Source organism: Adiantum capillus-veneris, chromosome 7, assembly GCF_014529385.1.
Source record: "Adiantum capillus-veneris isolate H3 chromosome 7, ASM1452938v2, whole genome shotgun sequence".
Taxonomy (NCBI): domain Eukaryota; kingdom Viridiplantae; phylum Streptophyta; class Polypodiopsida; order Polypodiales; family Pteridaceae; genus Adiantum; species Adiantum capillus-veneris.
The window spans coordinates 60,780,924-60,801,405 of record NC_140937.1 but is presented as its reverse complement, the minus strand read 5'-3'; the positions used below and the strand labels follow the sequence as shown (position 1 = coordinate 60,801,405).

Here is a 20,482-nt window from a genome sequence, read left to right as displayed (position 1 = left end):
TCTCTCTCTCTCTCTCTCTCTCTCTCTCTCTCTCCCAAGCTTCTTCTTTGGGGATGTATATAAGGCTCACATTCCTCCTTGCCTTCAAAAATAAGGAGAATTTTTTGCTAGCTCGGCTCTGCTTTAAAAATCTTGGACGAGAATCTTTTTCGTTAGCTTTGAGTCTGAGATGCCTGTGTCTTGGAGTGGAGCTCTATTTAAATGTTTGTTTTGTGCCACTCCAATTCAACTTGAATACATGCAGCCAGCTGACAAAACACACAAGCATAGCCTCATGTGAATACATGTAAATTTTTGCCATACTCTCCCCTTGTGGAGTAGGTACAAATTTTATCTATACATGGCATTGGCATTTACTATAGACGTGCCCTTCCACACAGTATAGTGATGGCTAAAGAGTTGTCCCTGCAACCAGAAGAATGTACTCTTGGGACCCAAGTGGGAAAATGTAGGATGTGCTTCAAGAGTTTGCTTTGTACACAAAGGGACGAGTGTTTTTTGAACAAGTATCTGACGAGGAGAATGTATATTCATGGGTATCAACAGGTTGACCATGTGGAAACAGGGAGGGTGGTGGAGCTTCTGGAACAGGCAAAGTTCCTTCAAGCATTTGGACCACCCTCCCCATTGAAGGCCTTGCATTCCTATCCCCTTGGGCACAAGCAAAAGCTACCTTCAACACTAACTCTACTTGCTGATAATCAACGGAGACTGCATCCATTCTCGAATCAATCACCTCTTTCATCTTCTTGCCGTACGCCCATACTGGAAAGTACCAATCATCATTGCCTTCCTCCATGGCAGACTTTGTGTACAAGTAATTCTTTCGGCCACTTACAATCTCCATCACCAACATGCCATAGCTGAAAACATCTGCTTTTGCTGTGATCGGTAGATTAAGAACCCATTCTGGTGCCAAGTATCCTCTTGTACCCCTAATGGTAGTCATCTTCACAGTGTGGTCACGGCTATACAGATATGCGAGACCAAAATCCGCTACTTTAGCAATAAAGCTGCCATCCAGTAGTATGTTTTGGGGCTTGATGTCACAATGCAAAATACAATCTAGGCATTCTTCATGCAAGTAATGTATTCCCCGTGCAACGCCCAAACATATTTGGAACCTTGTGCCCCAGTCAAGAGCATCGATTTTGGCACCGTTACTGCCCGCCTGAAAGAGTATCTGATCAAGGGACCCATTTTCCATAAACTCATACACCAACAATCTGTGGGTTCCCTCAGAGCAGAAGCCAACCAGACGTAGCAAGTTGATGTGATGAATGTGACCGAGCGTCGCGATTTCTGCACGGAATTGCTTTTCTTGCTGTGAAACGCCTTCTAATTTCTTAACCGCAACCAAAGTACCATCCGGCAGCTTCCCTTTGTACACAGTTCCGAAACCCCCTGCTCCAAGCTTGTGGGTGAAATTTTCAGTCGCAGCTTCTACCTCCTGGTATGAGAATGCCAATGGAGATCTTGAAACAGACTCTAGATCTTCATTAATCCTCAAATATTTTAGTTTCTTTCTAGCTTTCAAGAGGGCCATACACGCAACAGCAAAGCATAAAGCTTGGGCCCCGACGAGCACAATTAAGGTTATAACTGGAAATGCTTTATACCTTGTCCTGATGCATGTTACAGTTGAGGTGTTGTTAAGGAGGATAGGCGGTTGAAAGAGCGATTGGGAGCTCCAATTAGTTGCTGTGTCTTTTATAGGGCTGAAAACAGAGGGGTCATGGTTTGACATTTTGAGAAACACTTTGTGTTTTTGAGACCCCACATACTTCCCATTTCGCACCTCTTCCTTCAGCCAGCAGTGCCCATACTCTTCCGATTCCCAGTACACGGCTGCCATGCATGAACAAACTTGTAAGCACTGGTCTTTGCATTCCTTTATCGACACATTTGTGAGATCCCTGAAGTCACCCGAAGGAAAGTCCACATTCTCAATCTCTGCATACTTGATGGGCGTGCTGCAATCAGGATTGATTTCGTAAACTCGTTCGCAACCACTGGAAAGGAGGGTTAAATCCTTGACATTAAATCCTTGCGGGCATACGCATGTGGGTTGCGGATTATACAGGCAAACCCCATACTCTCCGCAAAGTCCATGAACACGATCGCACACATCAGTAAATGACATCCATAAGATTTTCCATTCTGCAGAGGCTGCATCCCAAGCATGCATGCGAAGGTTGCCATCCACATCAAGCGTAAGCCTGTATGTCGATGAAGACCCCTGGATAATGAATGGTGGGGAGCTATTCATTGTTATGTTCGATCCCACAAGGTCGAACGAGAATGAAGTGATGTTCCCCCAATCCATCCAATAACCTGCGGGTTGCAAGCTAGAGGAGAGCTGGAGGACTCCGGTGGAGTAGTTGAAGCCAAGGGTATAGCTTCCACTCTCGAAGAAGCTGGAGCGCTCGTTGGACTTCAGCATGGTGGACTCAATGGTAAAATTTTGGGTTGGAAGAAGTGTATCTGTGGGGTAAAAGAAGCTTTGCCACACATAATCAGACTTGTTGTTGAGCAGAACAAGGTTGCCAGAGTCAAGAAGCCGCAGTTGCACAACCCCCAGATTGGATGTCCGAGATGACCAAAGTTCAGAAGGGGACACAGAGGGGTCTGAAAGGCTAAGGTCTCCATTGGATAAAAGGGTGAGTTTTGCAGTTGACGACACCGCATTGTCACGATTTGCCACCCACGCGGGAGGGCCAGCCTGCGCAGCAGCATCGAAGGCAAAGGAGATTGCCAGGTAGAGATTGCTGGAGCTATCTGCAGAGGCGGGCGGTGGGCGAAAGGAGAGCACAAAGGCGGAAGAGGGAGATTGCAAAGGTGCAGAGGATGGCGTTAGCACAGAGTTCAACTCCATTTTGTCATCGCCTCTGATAAGTTGCATGCTGGATAGCATTGAAATGCAGAGAAGAAGCAGGAGGGAGGAACAGCTTGGAAGCTTGATCAAAACCATGGCCATGGGCTACGTGCAGTAGCAAGTAGCTTCCTGCTTGGCAAATAAAAGAGGGGGGAAATGGATTGTCTAGTGGTACTCGTTAAAACTTAAAAGCTTTGGCTTTCAGAGGTAAAGTAGACGAAAGGTACAAAGGACAGGCCTGCCGGAGGCTTCATGGCAGCTTCGGTTGCTTCGCAAGTTCAAGCTTTGAACCAGGCGCTTCTAAAGTATGAATTTATGAAACATTGAATAGCTTGAGCCTTCACGTGAAGCCAATATACTATAGGACATCAGATTAACAAAAACAAAGCAAGCATGATACCTACAAGAAAAACAAGTGATGAAATGATAAATCACGAGGCCTGCCCAACTTCCAAGTATGCCCCCCACATCCACCAAGATGAGATTTAAATTTGAAAGACTCCTTTTCAATATTCCTTTTACTCTTGTGAATGAAAACCCTATAGCTTTGTTGGAAGAGATTTCGTTTTTGTGACCCGATTGGTTGTGATCCATCATCTTCAAAGTTCACGCAGAGGCAAGCTGAGAGATGATAACATGGACTTGAGCATAATTTTTTGCAACGAGATTACGTCATCGGATCCATCTACACCTTTCACATCATTGGTGTGTACACACTTCACACCAAGGGGGTCATAATAGTGCCATCAAGCCTCCACAATAGGTTGGACAGATATCTTTTTTTTCTTTTTTGAATGAATTGGTTCTCCATTGCTATGGTTCTAGATGTAGCTTTGATCCTCATCGGTGATATCCCAAAGTGACAGATTTTTTCCAAGGTTTATAATCCTGCAAAGAAGAAGTGTTTAGTGTCCCTTCTCAAAAGAAAGGCCCAAAAGTGAGTATAGTTGATTGATTTTAAGATCCATTTGTTAGCCATCTTGATTTCAAGTTTTTCTATATTGAGAATGCCTATTCTACCTCTGGATTTGTGCTTACAACATATTTCCCAAGCTACCTTTGGGGCCCTGATTCCAAGTTCATTTCCTCCCTACAAAAATCTTCTTGCTAATTGTGTAGCTTGTTTGATTTGATATTTGTAAGACCTCCAACAAGGCAAAAAATAGATTAGTGAAGAAAGTAATTAATGATTAAGGACAAATACTCTAGCTACCATGGTTGGTTGCAGATTCATCTAGTTGTAAACTTTTTTCCTCAATTTGTTTATAACCCAATTCCATCTTTGCTCCAAATTCACCTTGAAACCTATTGGTATACCCAAGAGCCTGAAGATCTTTCCATCTTGAATAATCTAACAGCCAGCACTAACAACACTGACTGGAACAGTGCCATTAGAGGACTTAAAGCCTACTTTATTGTGGTTAATAACAGAACCAATAGCAAGATAGAAAAGATTCAGGCATTCCATGCTACAAGCGGATGCAAGGGGGCCCTGCAAAATACCCCAAATAGTACATTGCAAACCATAAACAGACAAATCTGCATACGTGACAAATCGCACAACGCATTATCCATACTATACGCGAACACACACACACACACACACACACACACACACACACACACACACACACACACGCACACACACACACACACACACACACACACAGAGAGAACACTTGCTGATGCACCTCCTAGAGCATAGTGCTACACCGGCATGCGGAGAGGAGAGGGAGGAGGAGAGAAGAATAACGTAGACATTGGGTGCAATCTCTCCCCGTGCAAGAGTGAGCATTTCCCTCTTGCACGTATTTATTTATAGATTCTTCAATGCTAAACAATGAATACACATTGGCCGGCCGGACATAAATGGCCATAGCTCATAAAGGTCACTTGAATAATAATTTATACATGAACATGATGTCTTTTCGCATAGCCCAAGGCTTGGTCAGCTTTTTCACATGGCAGCTATAGGAAATAGCAATATATCAATATTCATTACATACCTCTCCGTTAGAAGACAATTGTCCTCAGTTGCAAAGAGAAGAATCTGCAAACCACACTTGTCAAAAACAACGGTTAGCATTTTATGGCAGAAATATGTTGTATTGAAAGAAAAATTCATAAACTTCAACAATTTGTTTATGCCTTTCGTCATCCACATAGTGCATATTCTAGTGTCCCATACCACTAGAATAAGCAATATATATCATACCCTGATGAATCAGCATATCATTGGTCACACTCATCATTCAATAAATCAATTCTCATCAATCTGAAGTTCAATTCCATAAACACTGTCGCGACAAGGAATTATCGTATACCGAATCCAAATCCAATTTCCAAAATATAACTTCAAATCCAAATCACTTTTATTATATACCTGGGTAACAAAAGCATGCTAAGGACAGTGGTGGCCAGCCACTGCCGCATGATTTTGTGATCGGTGTTCCCTCAACCAGCGAGCCTACACCAATATGACGTGCTGCCTAAATCCGTGAATCTGCACTAATCTTGCCTAAATCGGCGGATTTGCATTTACCATTGTGAATCTGCAATTCATCGTTGTGCTGCTTAAATCGGTGGATCTGCACTCGTGTGGTCTAAATCAGTGAATTTGCACTAAGGTGTTGCCTAAATTGGCGAATCTACACGAGGATGAGCATTTACACACTGCTTCAATCGACGAACCTGTGTGCATGTGACCAACGAATTAGACAAGACATAAAAGAGAAAAATATTTATTTTGTGTTTCACACTAGTTTGGAGTATAATGGAGTGGCAAAGTACTCACAATTGTTGTTCATTAATGCTTAAGCCAAAATATGAGAGATGGCTCGATTCATAGCGTAAAAGATAATATGAAAAAAGCACGGAGGTATTGGATATACGTACCTGGATGATATACTGCATTTGAAAATATATACACCAACGTGTGCATTTAGAGAGAGGTACAAATAGGAGAGAGTTGCAACTATCAATCTCGCAGCAAGATATAGTTTAAAAATCTAGAATGTGTAAATTTTGTGTTGAAAATAAAATAAGATGGCAGCATGTTTAAGATAATTCAATTTATGTCAAAAGAAGAGTATTACTACTTGGCCTCTCTATTGATACTATTGTATAAAAAACTAGATGTTGAGTTTGATTGCACATGGAGGATGTTTATGACTGTTTATGCCAGAATTAGAAAAGCACATAGCTAGAAAAACTTGTAAACATAATCCTTGAAGGTAGGAATGAGTAGCAAAATTACTAAAATGAAAATAGGAATGCTCATGTATGAGTCTTGTGAAAGCAAAGTGTAGATGATAGTGAGAGTTGGTAAGGTTAGTCATCACACCAATTTAGTTATCCCCTATTTTTTGTTAAGTTTTTAATTGTTTATTTAATCCATAAATAGCTACCTAGGATATCCATAAGAAGGGTAAATTGCAAATGCTTTATGGATAGCTGTTTTCAATCGCAAGGAAATATGGTACTCTGCAAGAGAAGTTCGAGATAGATAGTGCCATCCCACTTAGAAAATAGGTGGGTTGGTTTATTTATTTTCCACCATAGTATTACATAAGCTTTGCAAGTAGCTACTCAGTAAAAATAATTAGTCAGAAGATGTTATCATTCACCGTGCGATCTCAATATCTAGACTAAATAACTAAGAAAAAGAAAATTATGTCTGAGCACAGAAGTAAAGTATCCTCCACTTACAAAAACTTTAATTTTTTTTTAAACGAAGTGGGAAGAAAATGTTGACAAAGCCATCCTTGATTGTGCTTTCATGAGCAAGATGCATGTTTAGTGATTGATTACAAATTCGTTTGTGAGATTGAATATGAGAGCTACCCATGAGTTGGTATCAATGATGCATGCGTTAGCTGCAATTATGGAATGCTTTGTTGGCTACCAGGCAGGTGATTTGATCCAGCATACAGAGAAATTATATATACCCTTATGCTTTCCATATACCCTTATGTGCAAATTCATTTTTCTACTGTTTTGTTCAAGGTCGATAATAGTCTTTACAAACAATTGATTAATGTTGCTTGCCTGTTGTAGACCTTGAAGACAGGGGATGATTGCATTAGGATCATTGTGAAATCTTGGAATAGGTAGGTTCATCATCTTGCTTATTAGATTAAGGAATCGTGGCCTGGGCATGCCAAACAAGTGTAGCGTTTGGTGTGTAGTTCAAAGCTTTCTAAGATTCGGCACCAGCTGGGGGCTCCTGAATGTAGCTAGCTAGTAGTTAAATCGCACTCGAATTGGATGATTTTCTACTACCTTGGTGTAAGAGGGGTCGAGGCTTGTAACGGCCAAACCCTACAGTGTCAGAGATTTCACACAAAGAGATATAGAGAGGGTAGCAAGAGAGAGGAACTGTGTGCCTGTGAGTAATACATATACTTGAATATGATAGTAAGCTAATATTATTACTATAATGAGCTAAATGAATACTTAGAGCAATGCTCAACAATTTTACATGTCAAAGTTCAACCAAAAAAAGGGAGATTACATATCATTCTCTTTAATTTGAAATAAATAATGTAGCATGATGAGTATGATCTTAAGAACACAACTAGATTGCAAGAATCTCGCACATTCAGGCTTGTTTAACAGATACAAAAAGCTTAATTCAACGATTTAGCATACAATAAAAGGAAACTAGCTCTTGATTGTACAATCTTGCAGCTTCATAATCACCTAGTGCATGGGCTATGAGAGGTAGGGGGAGACTCGAAGTCAAGAAGCAACGCGATTTCTTGGACTTAGATTTGGTGGTGGGATCTATTGATTGGACTTTATAGCATGACAAAAAGGGTTTGTGAGCATGGAGCAGGGGGACTTTCAAAGTGGCTCTCAGAAGGGAGTTTATGTGAGGTCACGGGTTTTTTTGAGGATGTTGGGGGATGCCTCACCTGGTGCTGCCACGTGGCCAATAGAGGCCGCATAGGAGGATGTTTGCGTCTTGCCGAGGGTATGCCGGTGAAGCAGGAGGCTGAGGGAGGAGTGTGCCCCTTTATGAAGCATACGATAATTGTATATGGTTTTTTTTTATTGAAGAAGAAGCTATTTATCGCCGATCTTGGTGTCATGTATCCCCCTTCCCCCCTTTTCTCCTTTGATCTGCTCAAGTGTGTGTGGTGCTGGTGTGTGTGAGCGGTGTGCAGCCCACGAGCTGTTTGTGTGTGTGTGTGTGTATGTGTGTGTGTGTGTGTGTGTGTGTGTGTGAGAGAGAGAGAGAGAGAGAGAGAGAGAGAGAGAGGTGTTCTGTTATAGAAGTGCTAGAAGAGGACAAAATTGGGATGATTTCTATTTGGTGATTGTGCAAAGGATGTCATGCATGTGCGTTGGTATGCATGTAAGCAATGATTTTCTTGAGAAGGTGCAAAGTTTTGAAGATGATTTCTAGTGGTGGGGGGTGTTGTGAGTGCCTTGGGCTATAGAGAGGCATTCTGGTGTGTTTTTGGGTGTGTTTCCATTCCCCTTCTCCAACGTGCATGATTGAGATGTTGGTCTTTGAACTTAGTAAAACAATTCTATACATCAAGTGTATTAGAATTTGCAAGAGGCACTTGCCCTTCGTTGCACAGTGTCAAAATCAACCTTGCCACATATTTTTCCCTATAGCACCCATGTGTATTTGGCACAAGTGCGTCATAGTCCTCATCCTCTTCAACTAGAGCAACACGTTTTGAAATGGGTGATTCCGTTGCCTTGCCACCACCAAAATAGGTGTCCCAATAAGAGTCCCCATCGCTCTGTCTATCACAATGCTCTCTACTCTGAGAGGAACCCGAATGTGCACTACTAGAATATGTTCATTGACCACCCGTGGACAACAATGGGCTTGGGTGAAACAGGGGTAGAATGAATGGTGTGGTTCCGTGCGATGGAAGGGGGATGGGTCTCTATAATGGAAGGGGGGAGGGTCGGTAAGAAGGTATGATAGAAGGGGTGTTGTTGGTGCGAGGATCTGGACGTATGGAGTCCCTTTCTTGACTCCCCCACGATGTGTTCTATTGTGAAAGATCCTCGAAAGATGATAAGCTGCTAGCTGTTGTGGAGTGTAGCAACCAACAAGTCTTGCATCAAACATAGGTACTCCTCTCGCAACAAAGAAAGTGCATGCTGCAGCTCTAGATCCATCAGTGGTTGAGGAACCTGAATAGATGAACCAGCTCCACCATAATTATAAGAGGTTCATGTCTACAGATGACAAAGAGAGAGCTACACTCAAGCTTGCATTTAACTAACAGCAGATAAATCTAAATTTAATGCATCAACTTACCAACTCAAGAGTCGAATCCAGTGGAGGCGGCAACCACCATGGTGGCACCCTGGTGGGGGGCCTGGTGGGGGGGCAAGCTATGATGAGAACCAACCAAAGGACAAATATATAGGCTACTCCCTAGTAGGTGGTCTCTCATCCGACATCTACAAAATATTAGTTTGTAAGTATTGCCTAGTCTTCCTAAAGCTAATCTCTATCTATTACACCGCTTCTTTATCCTCTACACCTAATCTCTACCTAATCTGCACACCTCTATCTATCTACCTAAGGTAGGTAGAGAGGTAGATCTCTATCATCGTCGATATCTTTTGAGAGTAGAGAGGATGTATACATAGGTAAATAGAGGTAGATAGAGAGGATGTGGAGAGAGAGGTTGATAGTTTTTTATCCATCTATCTACCTCTCTCTCTACACCTAATTTCTACATAATCGACACACCTCTATTTCTCTACCTAAGGTAGATAGAGAAGGCATAGAGAGGGAGGTAGATCAAGGTAGATAGAAGGGGCAGTTGGCATTGAATACACATCATTAACCAATCAAGACTGGATCGTGCTTCAACTTGATCTTGATAAGGCCTACCATAGGATAACTTGGTCGTTCATTGAGGAGGTCATGGAATCTCTAGGCTTTGCGACTCGACTATACCGGCTTGTTCGCACTCTCATTGTTGGAAGCCACTATGAGCTTCTCTTTAATGACAGGATTGTCAGTGCTTTTGAAGTCAAAAGATTAATCAAGTAAGGCTACCCATTTGACCCGCTTTTATTTGCTATAGGCTCGCATCTGCTGGTGACCATGCTGAAAGCTAGTGCCGCAAAAGGGGAGATCCAAGGGTTGGCCTTTCCAAACAAGGACCAACTCTTGGCTAATCTATTCGCAGATGATTCCCTAGTCTTCCTCAAAGTCTGCCCCCAAACTGTTCAAAGGGCTTTGGAGATTGTTCCAATGTTCTCCCTAGCCTTCGAATCAAAATGTAGTATTGAAAAATCTAGGCTGATCTTGTTGTCTGAAAACGACTCTTTTGATCCTCCTAGGTGATCTTGAGAGATTGTATCTAAAGTAAAGATATTTCGGCAGGTTTACGTGTCACTAGGGGGTAAATTTGACTCATAAGAAAAGATTCCAATGGGTGATGGACAAGATAAAAAACAAGATGAGAAGATGGGATTATATGTTGCTCCCCTTCTCAGGCAGGGTAAAAGTGATCAACTCATTTTCGATCTTGTACATAGCCTGCACCAGCCCACTTCTTAAATTAGACAAATGCGATTGCAAGGAGTTCTTCAAACCGGTAAAAATATTTCTATGGAAAAATAACACCAAAGACACGACACCTTGGCAGTGGGCAAGCTGGGAGATTGTTGCAAGGCCGGTGGAGTGAGGTGGTATCATGATTCTCAACCCCTTTATTCATGCAGAGGCTCAGTGTCCACGTCAACTATGATGCAGGACCAAGCATGGGATGTCATGGTAGAGTACTTAATTAACAAGGCAAAAGTGAGTCCTAGGGGTGGCCAGTGGAAAAATGTAGAGGTTTACGACAAACTGCAACTCCATCTCTTATTGGTCCCCGCGGCTATCAAAGGTGGTTTCTATATAGCTAAAACCGTTCTGGAGAAAGGTAGATAGGAAGATCAACAATAAAAGGCTCATTCATCTTGGCCATATGTGTAAAGAATGAGGATGCAAGAGAGCTACACAAGACAAGCACAAAGCACAAAGAGATGGAAAGCTTCTTCTTCTTCTTCACAGAAAAGAGAGTACAAAATGACTAAGTGCTAAAGCTGAAAAGTAGCACATATGTACATGCGGTCACTAAGTGTGAACTCGCTAGAAGAGTACTAGGCTGGCAATATAAGTGTAGTCCAGCTGTAGAATCACTGGCAGAGATCCTCCGTGTCGGTCACCTAACGCGCCAGTGAGTAAATGCCGTAAGCGGCCAAGACCCGTAGTGGATGCCAGCTCAAGGTGTAGAGCTCGACATCTCAACACTCCCCCTCGAGCTCTGCATGTCGCAGAGTCCAAGCATAGTCCGGAAACGTCGAAGCTTCTCAGCTCCGAGGGCTTTGGTAAAGATATCCGCTATCTGCTCCTCTGTGCTGACGTAGACCAAGTCGATGTCGCCCACCAACACTCGCTCTCGAACGTAGTGGTAATGGACCTCTATGTGTTTGGTCCTGGCATGGAACACTGGGTTCCTAGCCAACTGCATGCTGCTGAGGTTGTCACAATGGATGAAAATCTGCTGGTCCACCTGCACTCCCAAGTCCTCAAGTAATGTGCGTAGCCAAGCTACCTCGCACGCCGCAACTGCTGCACCTCTGTACTCGGCCTCTGTGCTCGATAAAGCAACCGTAGGCTGCTTTTTGCTGCTCCAAGTAACAGCAGCACTCCCAAAAGAGAACATGAAGCCACTCGTAGATCTCCTATCAACAATGCTACCTGCCCAATCTGCATCTGTATACCCATACAATGCTAATGGTGCATCTGCTGCATAGAACAATGCGTAGTCAAGAGTACCTTGCACATACCTAAGTGTGCGTCGTACTCCATCCAAATGTGGCTTCCTCGGAAGTTGCATGAACTGACTCTCCAAGACTACTCTGTAGCTCAAGTCTGGCCTCGTGATAGTCAAGTAGATTAGACTACCCACAATCTTCCTGTACATGTTGACATCCTCAACAACATCACCCTTCTCTGCACTCAGCTTTGCATTCACATCCAAGGGAATAGAAATTGGCTTACAATCAGCCATACCATACTTTGACAACATGTCCAAAGCATACTGTCTCTGTGATAGCCATACACCCTCTGGAGTCCTGATCACTTCAATGCCAAGAAAGTAGCGCAACTCGCCTAAATATTTCATTTCAAACTCCTGTTTGAGAAGACCCTTCACATGGTCAATCTCCATAGCATTGTCACCAACAATAATAAGGTCATCTACATATATGGTAATGACCACAATCCCCACATCACTCTCACGTACATAGAGTGAATGATCAGCATGAGCTCTCCTAAAACCAATACTGACAAGATACTTGGCAATCCTGTCATACCATGCTCTAGAGCCCTGCTTCAAACCATACAAAGCTTTGAGAAGTCTGCATACATAATCTGGGTAACCTGGATCGACATAACCAGGTGGCTGATCCATATACACTTCCTCTTGCAACTCACCATTCAAGAAGGCATTCTTTACATCCATTTGATGCATAATCCATCCTCTAGATGCAGCCACTGCTATGACAGCTCTCACTGTCGTCATCTTTGCCACTGGAGCAAAGGTCTCCTCATAGTCTATGCCATACGTCTGTGCATAACCCTTTGCGACCAGCCTTGCCTTGTGACGCTCAATGTTACCATCAGCCTTATGCTTGGTTTTATACACCCATTTACAGCCAATAGCTTTCTTGCCACTTGGCAATGGCACCAACTCCCATGTGTCATTTGCTTCCAATGCAGCCATCTCTTCATTCATTGCATCATCCCAATGCACATTTCCAACTGCATCCTCAAAACATGTGGGCTCCACATCCTGTATCACCTTAGCCATGTAGGCTTGGTGATGCGCTAGATACCCATCATAAGTCAATTTCTGAACTGGATTTCTGACTCTATTAGATCTGCGCGGTCCTGGGTCACTCCTTTGCCCTCTAGCATCTTCTTGTACTTTCCTTACACCAGGTGTCCTAACAGCCGGAATTCCAAATTCCTCATCAAGACTTTGTTCAGAACCATCTGAATCCATGTCTACATGTGAAAAACCTGATGATGCATCAACCATAAAGGGAGGTTCATCAACCTTTTCCTTTCCTTTTCGTGATGCATTCCCTGTACCTGTTGGTGGAGTAACCTGCGTACGTAGTATACCATTCCATGGTTTCTCAACAGAGCCACGAGAAGAGGACTCTTGTGGTCCACTCAAAACCTGTGACTGTGGCCTCACATTTTGTACAACCACATCATCTTTTACATCAGCCCCAATAGTGCCATGTGCATTGCTGTACCATCTGCTCATCTCATCAAAGACTACATCTCTGCTCACTCGTAATTCTCGTGTAGTAGGATTGTAGCACCTGTACCCCTTTTGTTCAAGGGAATATCCCACAAGAATACATTTCTCTGCTTTAGGATCCAATTTCCTACGCAACTCATCTGGTACATGCACGTAAGCTATGCAGCCAAACACTTTCAAGTGTGCCAAATCAGGCTTTGTACCTGTAAACTTTTCCTCAGGTGTTACATCATGCACCGCAGCTGTAGGTGTCCTGTTCATAATGTACACAGCTGTATTTACAGCTTCAGCCCAGAAATGATGAGGCATGTTCTTCTCATTCATCAATGCACGTGCAACCTCTGCAATGTGCCTGTTTTTCCTTTCTGCGACCCCATTCTGTTGTGGAGTATATCTGCATGTAAACTGCCTGTGTATACCATGCATTCGTAGAAAATCTAAAAAATCATTGGAGAAGTACTCTCCCCCTCCATCTGACCTCAATGTCTTGATTTGCATATCTGTCTCCTTCTCAATCATGACTTTGAAGTCTTGAAAGTGACCAAACACTTCACTTTTGTTACGCATGAAGTAGACCCATACTTTCCTTGTATGGTCATCAATGAAAGAGACATAATACCTGCAACCATGTATACTTGCAGTATCGGTTGGACCCCAAACATCTGTGTGCACCACCTCAAGTGGCTTTTTACATACATTGCGCTCATGTGGAAATGAGCCCTTTGACTGTTTTCCAAACTGGCATGCTGCACACACTTTATGCATACCATCCACCTTGAATTTGGGCAAACCTTTTACAATCTGTTTTGATTGCATGCTGCGCAATCTCTGCTCATTGACATGGCCAATGCGTTTGTGCCAAATGTCAACATCAGCCACAACACCTGTGCCCTGTGCAAATAATGCAGCTTTTACCTCAGGCATGTCTACATTTAGCATAAACATTCTGCCCACACATTTGCCCTCTGTGATCAGCTTACAGCCATTCTAGAAATCTTCTACATAACAGCCATTTGGATTGAAGCGAACCTGCAAACCCTGCTCAACCATTTGTCCAACAGAAATAAGATTCTTTGTAATGTTTGGGACATGAAGTACATCTGCTAAGTACTTTGATTTCTCACTCTTCGTATTTAGAGGTATGTCCCCTACATGATCAATGGGGTGAGCTGTGTCATCTCCTGTCTGCACATAGCCTGACACATCTGGTTTGCGCATATCTCTAAACCACTCTCCACGAGACGTCATGTGATTAGAGGCACCTGAATCCACATACGAAACATCATCTTGGGTGGAATTCTCTGCAGTCATTGTATTCATTACATGCTGCATAACAAACATGCGCTCGTTTTTGCTGTCATCTGCATCTCTGCTAGTAGATGCATAGTTGCCCTGTTCTCTCTTTCTACTTGCTTTTCCCTTTGGACAGTCACGTGACATGTGACCTCTTTCACCACAAGTCCAACATTCTCTACTATCTGGAGTATGTTGCTGCCTGCTTGATCCTGCACCACGACCTCTTTGACTCCCTCTGCCTTGAGACTGGTTTCCCCTGCCACCTGTATTGTTTTGATTTGATTGACCTTCTAGAAATTGGCCCCTGCAACCCCTTGGGCCTCGACCACGACCTCTACCTCTACCTCTGTTGGAGTTAGAATAGAAGGCCTGTTCAGAATTATTTCTGCCATGAGAAGAAGATGTGTCAAGGTTCTTCTCCTCAAGAATAAGCATAGAAATCAAATCTTGGAACACGGGGATGTCGTCTCTTGTATTCATGGAAGACCTAAAATGTACATACTCATCTCCTAGACCATCCAAGCATGCACGGACAATGTCATCGTCTTCCACTGAGACTTTAATAGATCCAAGAGCCTCAATGATACTCTTGATCTTCAAAGCATAATCATTGATGGAGAGGTTGTTCCTCTTAACCTGATTTAGCTCCGACTTTAGTTGAAGCTTCCTGGCCTTGGTGTTCACCTCGAACACTCTGCCTAAGTTTTTCCATGCAATGGCGGGGGTTTCAGCATCCTGTAGATAGCCCATCATGCCATCTGTGATGCTCATAGAAAGCCAATACATCACTTTGCTCTGGCCTTGTTGCTAGTCCCTCAAAGCTTTCCTTTGTTCTGCTGTAGCATTTGCCTCGGGAATCTCTGGTTCCTTTTCATTGTCTCCTTCTACATAGTCCCAATAACCTTTTCCTTTTAGGAAATTTGTTATTCTGAACTTCCATGCAGGGTAGTTATTTTTCTCAAGCTTCTCAGTAACAATCTGGATTGCGAACGAAGGGATTGTGATGCTCTTGCTCTCTTAGCCTCTCTTGCCTGCACCAGGCTCTGATACCATGTAAAGAATGAGGATGCAAGAGAGCTACACAAGACAAGCACAAAGCACAAAGAGATGGAAAGCTTCTTCTTCTTCTTCACAGAAAAGAGAGTACAAAATGACTAAGTGCTAAAGCTGAAAAGTAGCACATATGTACATGCGGTCACTAAGTGTGAACTCGCTAGAAGCGTACTAGGCTGGCACTATAAGTGTAGTCCAGCTGTAGAATCACTGGCAGAGATCCTCCGTGTCGGTCACCTAACGCGCCAGTGAGTAAATGCCGTAAGCGGCCAAGACCCGTAGTGGATGCCAGCTCAAGGTGTAGAGCTCGACATCTCAACAATATGTGCGATAACAAGAACACGAGCTGGAAAGATGCTAACCTCCTTACCACCCAATTTCTTCTAAACAAAACCAAAAGACTTTTGATCATCAGAGTCTTGGCTGATCTGGACAAGTATTTTTTGCTGGTGTGCAAGTCTGCATTCATGGAAGGCATGGCGGTAGCCCAAGAATAAACCACTAGGTAAACCAAAGACTAAAGGTGTTTACCTTTGTCTCTTGGCCTAGCCAAAATGGTTCTTTCCCCTTAATAGACTCTGGGGTAAGCAATGACCAAAAGCAAGGTGGATTGTCATTACTAACAACATTTGGAACCCTCAGTGGCCTCTAATGAAGGTCTTTGTTTGTAAAAAGCTATGGGGGTCTTTACTGACAAGAGTAAAGATCTCAGCCATAGGGATTGGAGCTGATAGGTGTTTTGGCTGCAAAGTGGCAAGCGAGGACCTTGTGCACCTCTTCAAGGAGTTCCCAGCTATATGTGGGATGGCAGGGAAGGCGTGCAAATGGATTCAAAAGACCTAGAAGATTGGGTTCTACAAGAACGACCTAATCCTTGTCGGTAGGGGATGAAAATCCAAGTCCTGTTGATTTGTATGCAAATTGTAAGATTTTGCTATTTCAAGCAACTTTGGAAGGCTAGGAATTGTCAAATTTTTTAGAACGATCTATCATGTGCCTTCTTCTTGGAGATCATGCAAGAAAGTAAAGGATTGGTTGCTTCATTTGGTAAAAGCAAGGACCCTAGTGAATGGAATTGGGACATCAATGCGATGCTAGTAAGCTAGGGATTGCATGGGTTATTTGTATGCATTTTGAGCCCCCGCTTATATCTACCTGGTCTTATGGATTCCTTGAATCGGATTGTGAGAAATGTCAGTCTTGTAATTGTTTGATTTTCTTAATATAACATCACTCACTCCTACGAGTTTTGAAAAAAAAAAACTTAAAAATAGTACTAGACTCGTACTAGAGTGGGTGTGTAATAGAGAGGTGGTTGAATAGTGTATAGCCCTATAGCTTCGGATTCTTTATTGAATGTTTACAAAATTCATCACCCATAGGAACAATAGCAGGTGCAATATCATCCACGATAATATCTGGCGCTCTTAAAAACAAAATATAGCAAAATATGCTACATTTTTGGATAGCATACCTTGCTGTATCCTTCATGCCACCATCGCACCTGCAAACCAAGATTCTCCCCCTCTCTCCCTCTCAAGGATCACCCCCCACGCCTTCTCTCTCTCTCTCTCTCTCTCTCTCTCTCTCTCTCAAACACACACACACACACACACACACACACACACACACACACACACACACACACACACAAGACCTAGCCTCTTTGAAGAAAACCATAAACCGACGCTCATTGGAGCTCGACCGCAAGGAAGCTCAAGATTGCAAGGGGGCTCTACTACAAGGAAGCTAGACCACAAGGAGGCTCAAGATTGCAAGGGGGCTCTACCACAAGGAAGCTAGACCACAAGGAGGCTCAACCAAAAGGAAGCAAAGATGTAAGCCTTCCCCCCCCCCCCCCCCCCCCCAAATTGTTTTAAACACACATGCACTTATTAGAAAAGTGTAGAAGTGGAGATTTATTGTAGAGGCTTGCTTGTTTGCTTGTGCACTTGATTGTTGTAGATGCTTTCTTGTTTGCTTGCGATTCTTGATTGCTTTGTGTGTGATTAGTGTTGATTAGTTTGAGAGAGAGAGAGAGAGAGAGAGAGGGGGGGGGGGGGGGGGGGGGGGGGGGGGGAGAAAGAGGGAATGGTGTAGATTAATGCTTAATGTTCAATGAGTGTTTAATATTAGAGTAAAAAAGTTTGATAGATGTTCAATTAGTGTTAAGTTAGCGTGAAAAATTGCTTGGAAAATGTTTAGATGTTATGTTTAGGGGGGAAAAATTGAGTAGGAAAATAGGCAAAAAGTTCAAACACTATAATGCATCAAACATTAACAAGAAAAAATGAAAACAAAGAGTTTAAAGAAAGATCGGATCAAAATAAAAGGGTTAAGTTTAAGTAAATTAGAGGGTGAAAAAGATAGAGAGTATAAAAGTGTTAATTAAAGAGAGAGGAAAACAGAGAAAAAATGTAGGTCGAATTAGAGAGAGAAAAAGAGAGAAAAAAGGTATAGAGAGAGTGTGTTGAGAGAGCTTATAGAGAGAGGATATAGAGAGCGAGTGTGTAGAGTTAAAGTAGAGAGATTGTAGAGCGAGGATAGAGATACAATTTATAGAGAGTAGAGAGATGCTTAGAAAGAGGGTAGAGAGAGATAGAGATGGTTTGAGATATTAGAGAGAGGGTAGAGATTAGTCAGAGTAGGTGAGAGACAATAGAGAGAGGAGTATAGAGGAAGATTAGGTAGAGGTAGAGAAGTGAAATAGAGAGAAAGAAAGAGAGATTAGAGAGAGAGAGAAAGAGGGTTAGAGGGAATAGAGAGAGAAAAAGAGAGATTAGCATGATTAGAGAGAGATGAAGAGAGGATGCAGATAGAGGTGTATAGTATTACTTTTGTTGTATTCTCTTATCTGTAGGTAAACCATATGTGCATGTGTAGATATGTATGCATGTATATACATATCTATGTGAGTGTGGGTATATGCGTACTTAATTAATGAGGTCATTTTTAAATTTACTTTAGCTGGTATCCTCTACTCTAACTTTTGCACCACCTACTCGCAGCTTCGATGTTATATTGCATGCGAATATCCCCGGATGCCTTTTCTAGCTTTCTTTGGCGCAGACGGAGCATGAAAACTCAGGACCCTTGCGAGGATTTGAACTCCGACGTATTCAACTCCCATTCGCTGCGCTAACCACGTAACAAGGCACTATTGGTGCTTCAAACTCAAAGCTTGTAATTTAAAAAAAATACATTCAACCCCTCTCAGTGCCTTCTCCATCTCAAGTGATGCCGCCTCTTGCTGAGGGTGACGGTGCAGCCTTGTTGTTCAAGCCTATGGGACGACCTTGCCCCCACGTGCGTGCGTCGGCATCTGGTTGCTCGAGGCATCCATGCAAGATTTCATCCGAATTTTTTTTTTCCAAAATGGGTAGCACATACTCGACTCTTACTGCAAAATATATTTCCTTATTGCACTTTAGCTAAATATTTCATAGATATTTTAGAGCACTTTAGCACCCGGTACAAAAATAATATAAAATAAAGTGAAAGTTTAAACTTTCACTTTAGGGCGGATCTGCACGGCGGGGCTCTACTTGTCAGCTGCTTTGTCTCATACTTGAACATACCTCTGGGATAAGTGGGCCCTGAAGTCTACTATGAATTGGTTAACATACGTGTTGTATCCATGTGCTTCTAGTATCTAGTTGAATCAAATCCTAATGTGTGGATCTATAAGAGGTGGCTACCCCGAGACTATGTAGAGGGATGATGCATATTGAGCCCATACCTCTACTGGTGAGGGAGATTGCTCATGGAAGAGTCACCATGCCTCACCTAAATCCTAGCTCAAAAACAAGTGATATAAATCATGCTCTAGTCGAGCTAGAAATGTCCACTTCTTCTGGCATACCAAACATCAAGAAACAATCTGTGAACGCATGTGAGTAATGACTCCTACAAGTACCTCCCTATGAAGTTGGGCTTTGGGCTCTCTGCACTCCTCATCATACCAACTATTAGCTATTCTGGGATATGCTCCTTGAATGAAATTCTCACTTTTTTTTTGTTATAAAAATAATTCAAATATGTATATTTCTTATGAACTTGTGCCTATCTTTTCTAAACAAGAGCAATCTAGAATGAATGCAAGTGAAATAGAGGCCTTAAAGAGCCAAAGCGTGTCCACACTAACTTTGAGCTCAACAAAATCAAAGTCCCAACAAGCTCCCTCTTCCACTAATTCATCTATTTATGATGATGGACAAAAGGAGAATATATATATAACTATTGTCATGTTAGTAGAAAGCTTGCAAGGCATTATGATAAGAAGAAGCAATGAGCACATCTAGCACTATGAGGCCTAGTAATACAAAGCATGATAAATATAATATTTCTCAATATAATTAGGTTTGCAAATACATCATCTGATACGTCATCGCATTCTTGTCCTATGATAGGGTGTGGAGCTAACATGGGTTGGTTGTTTAGCTATTTTACTTCCAAGAACAATATACCATGTAAGAAGCTTTTTGTTTTTCAAAGATGAACTTGAAGAGAGCTAGTTGTCTATCAAAACAATGCTTCTATCATTGGAGCAAAAAATAAAGCACTTACAACCACAAATGACTAAGCTTGGATTATGAAAAGAATGTAATGTAACTATTGAGAGCGTAAAGAATTCTATTTTAGTCTCTACTCTTCCTATTGCAAGTTTGCATTATTATTATGATCACAATGTGTGGTTCATGATTCGAACAATTGTGATGTTCAACACATTATGCAAGTCGAGGACTTCCAACAATTCTTGGAGCATCGAATATTATGCACCATCATAAAGAGATGTTTTTGCACTCAATAGCAACCTTTACTTCATTGCTTGAGTTTGTTTAGTGCATGCTCTACAATTTTCCTTGCACATGTTAGCTTCATGTGCCAATAATTCATCAACCAAGCATGTGTTCATCCTCAAACTCAAAGTGACGCTGAGAGACGT

The 20,482-nt window shown here is 42.4% G+C and overlaps 1 protein-coding gene across 1 annotated transcript; it reads right to left on the bottom strand.

Moving 5' to 3' along the window:
• Positions 1-272: 272 nt before the first annotated feature.
• Positions 273-3,202, bottom strand: LOC147453943 (G-type lectin S-receptor-like serine/threonine-protein kinase At1g34300). The gene has a single exon (XM_086515992.1). It carries the CDS (start codon positions 2,975-2,977, stop codon positions 461-463), a length of 2,517 nt encoding a protein of 838 aa, XP_086372118.1. The 5' UTR covers positions 2,978-3,202; the 3' UTR covers positions 273-460.
• Positions 3,203-20,482: the final 17,280 nt, after the last annotated feature.

Bases quoted from the DNA above. Each gene is read 5' to 3' on its own strand.
- LOC147453943 (XM_086515992.1), bottom strand. From the start codon at position 2,977: ATGGCCATGGTTTTGATCAAGCTTCCAAGCTGTTCCTCCCTCCTGCTT.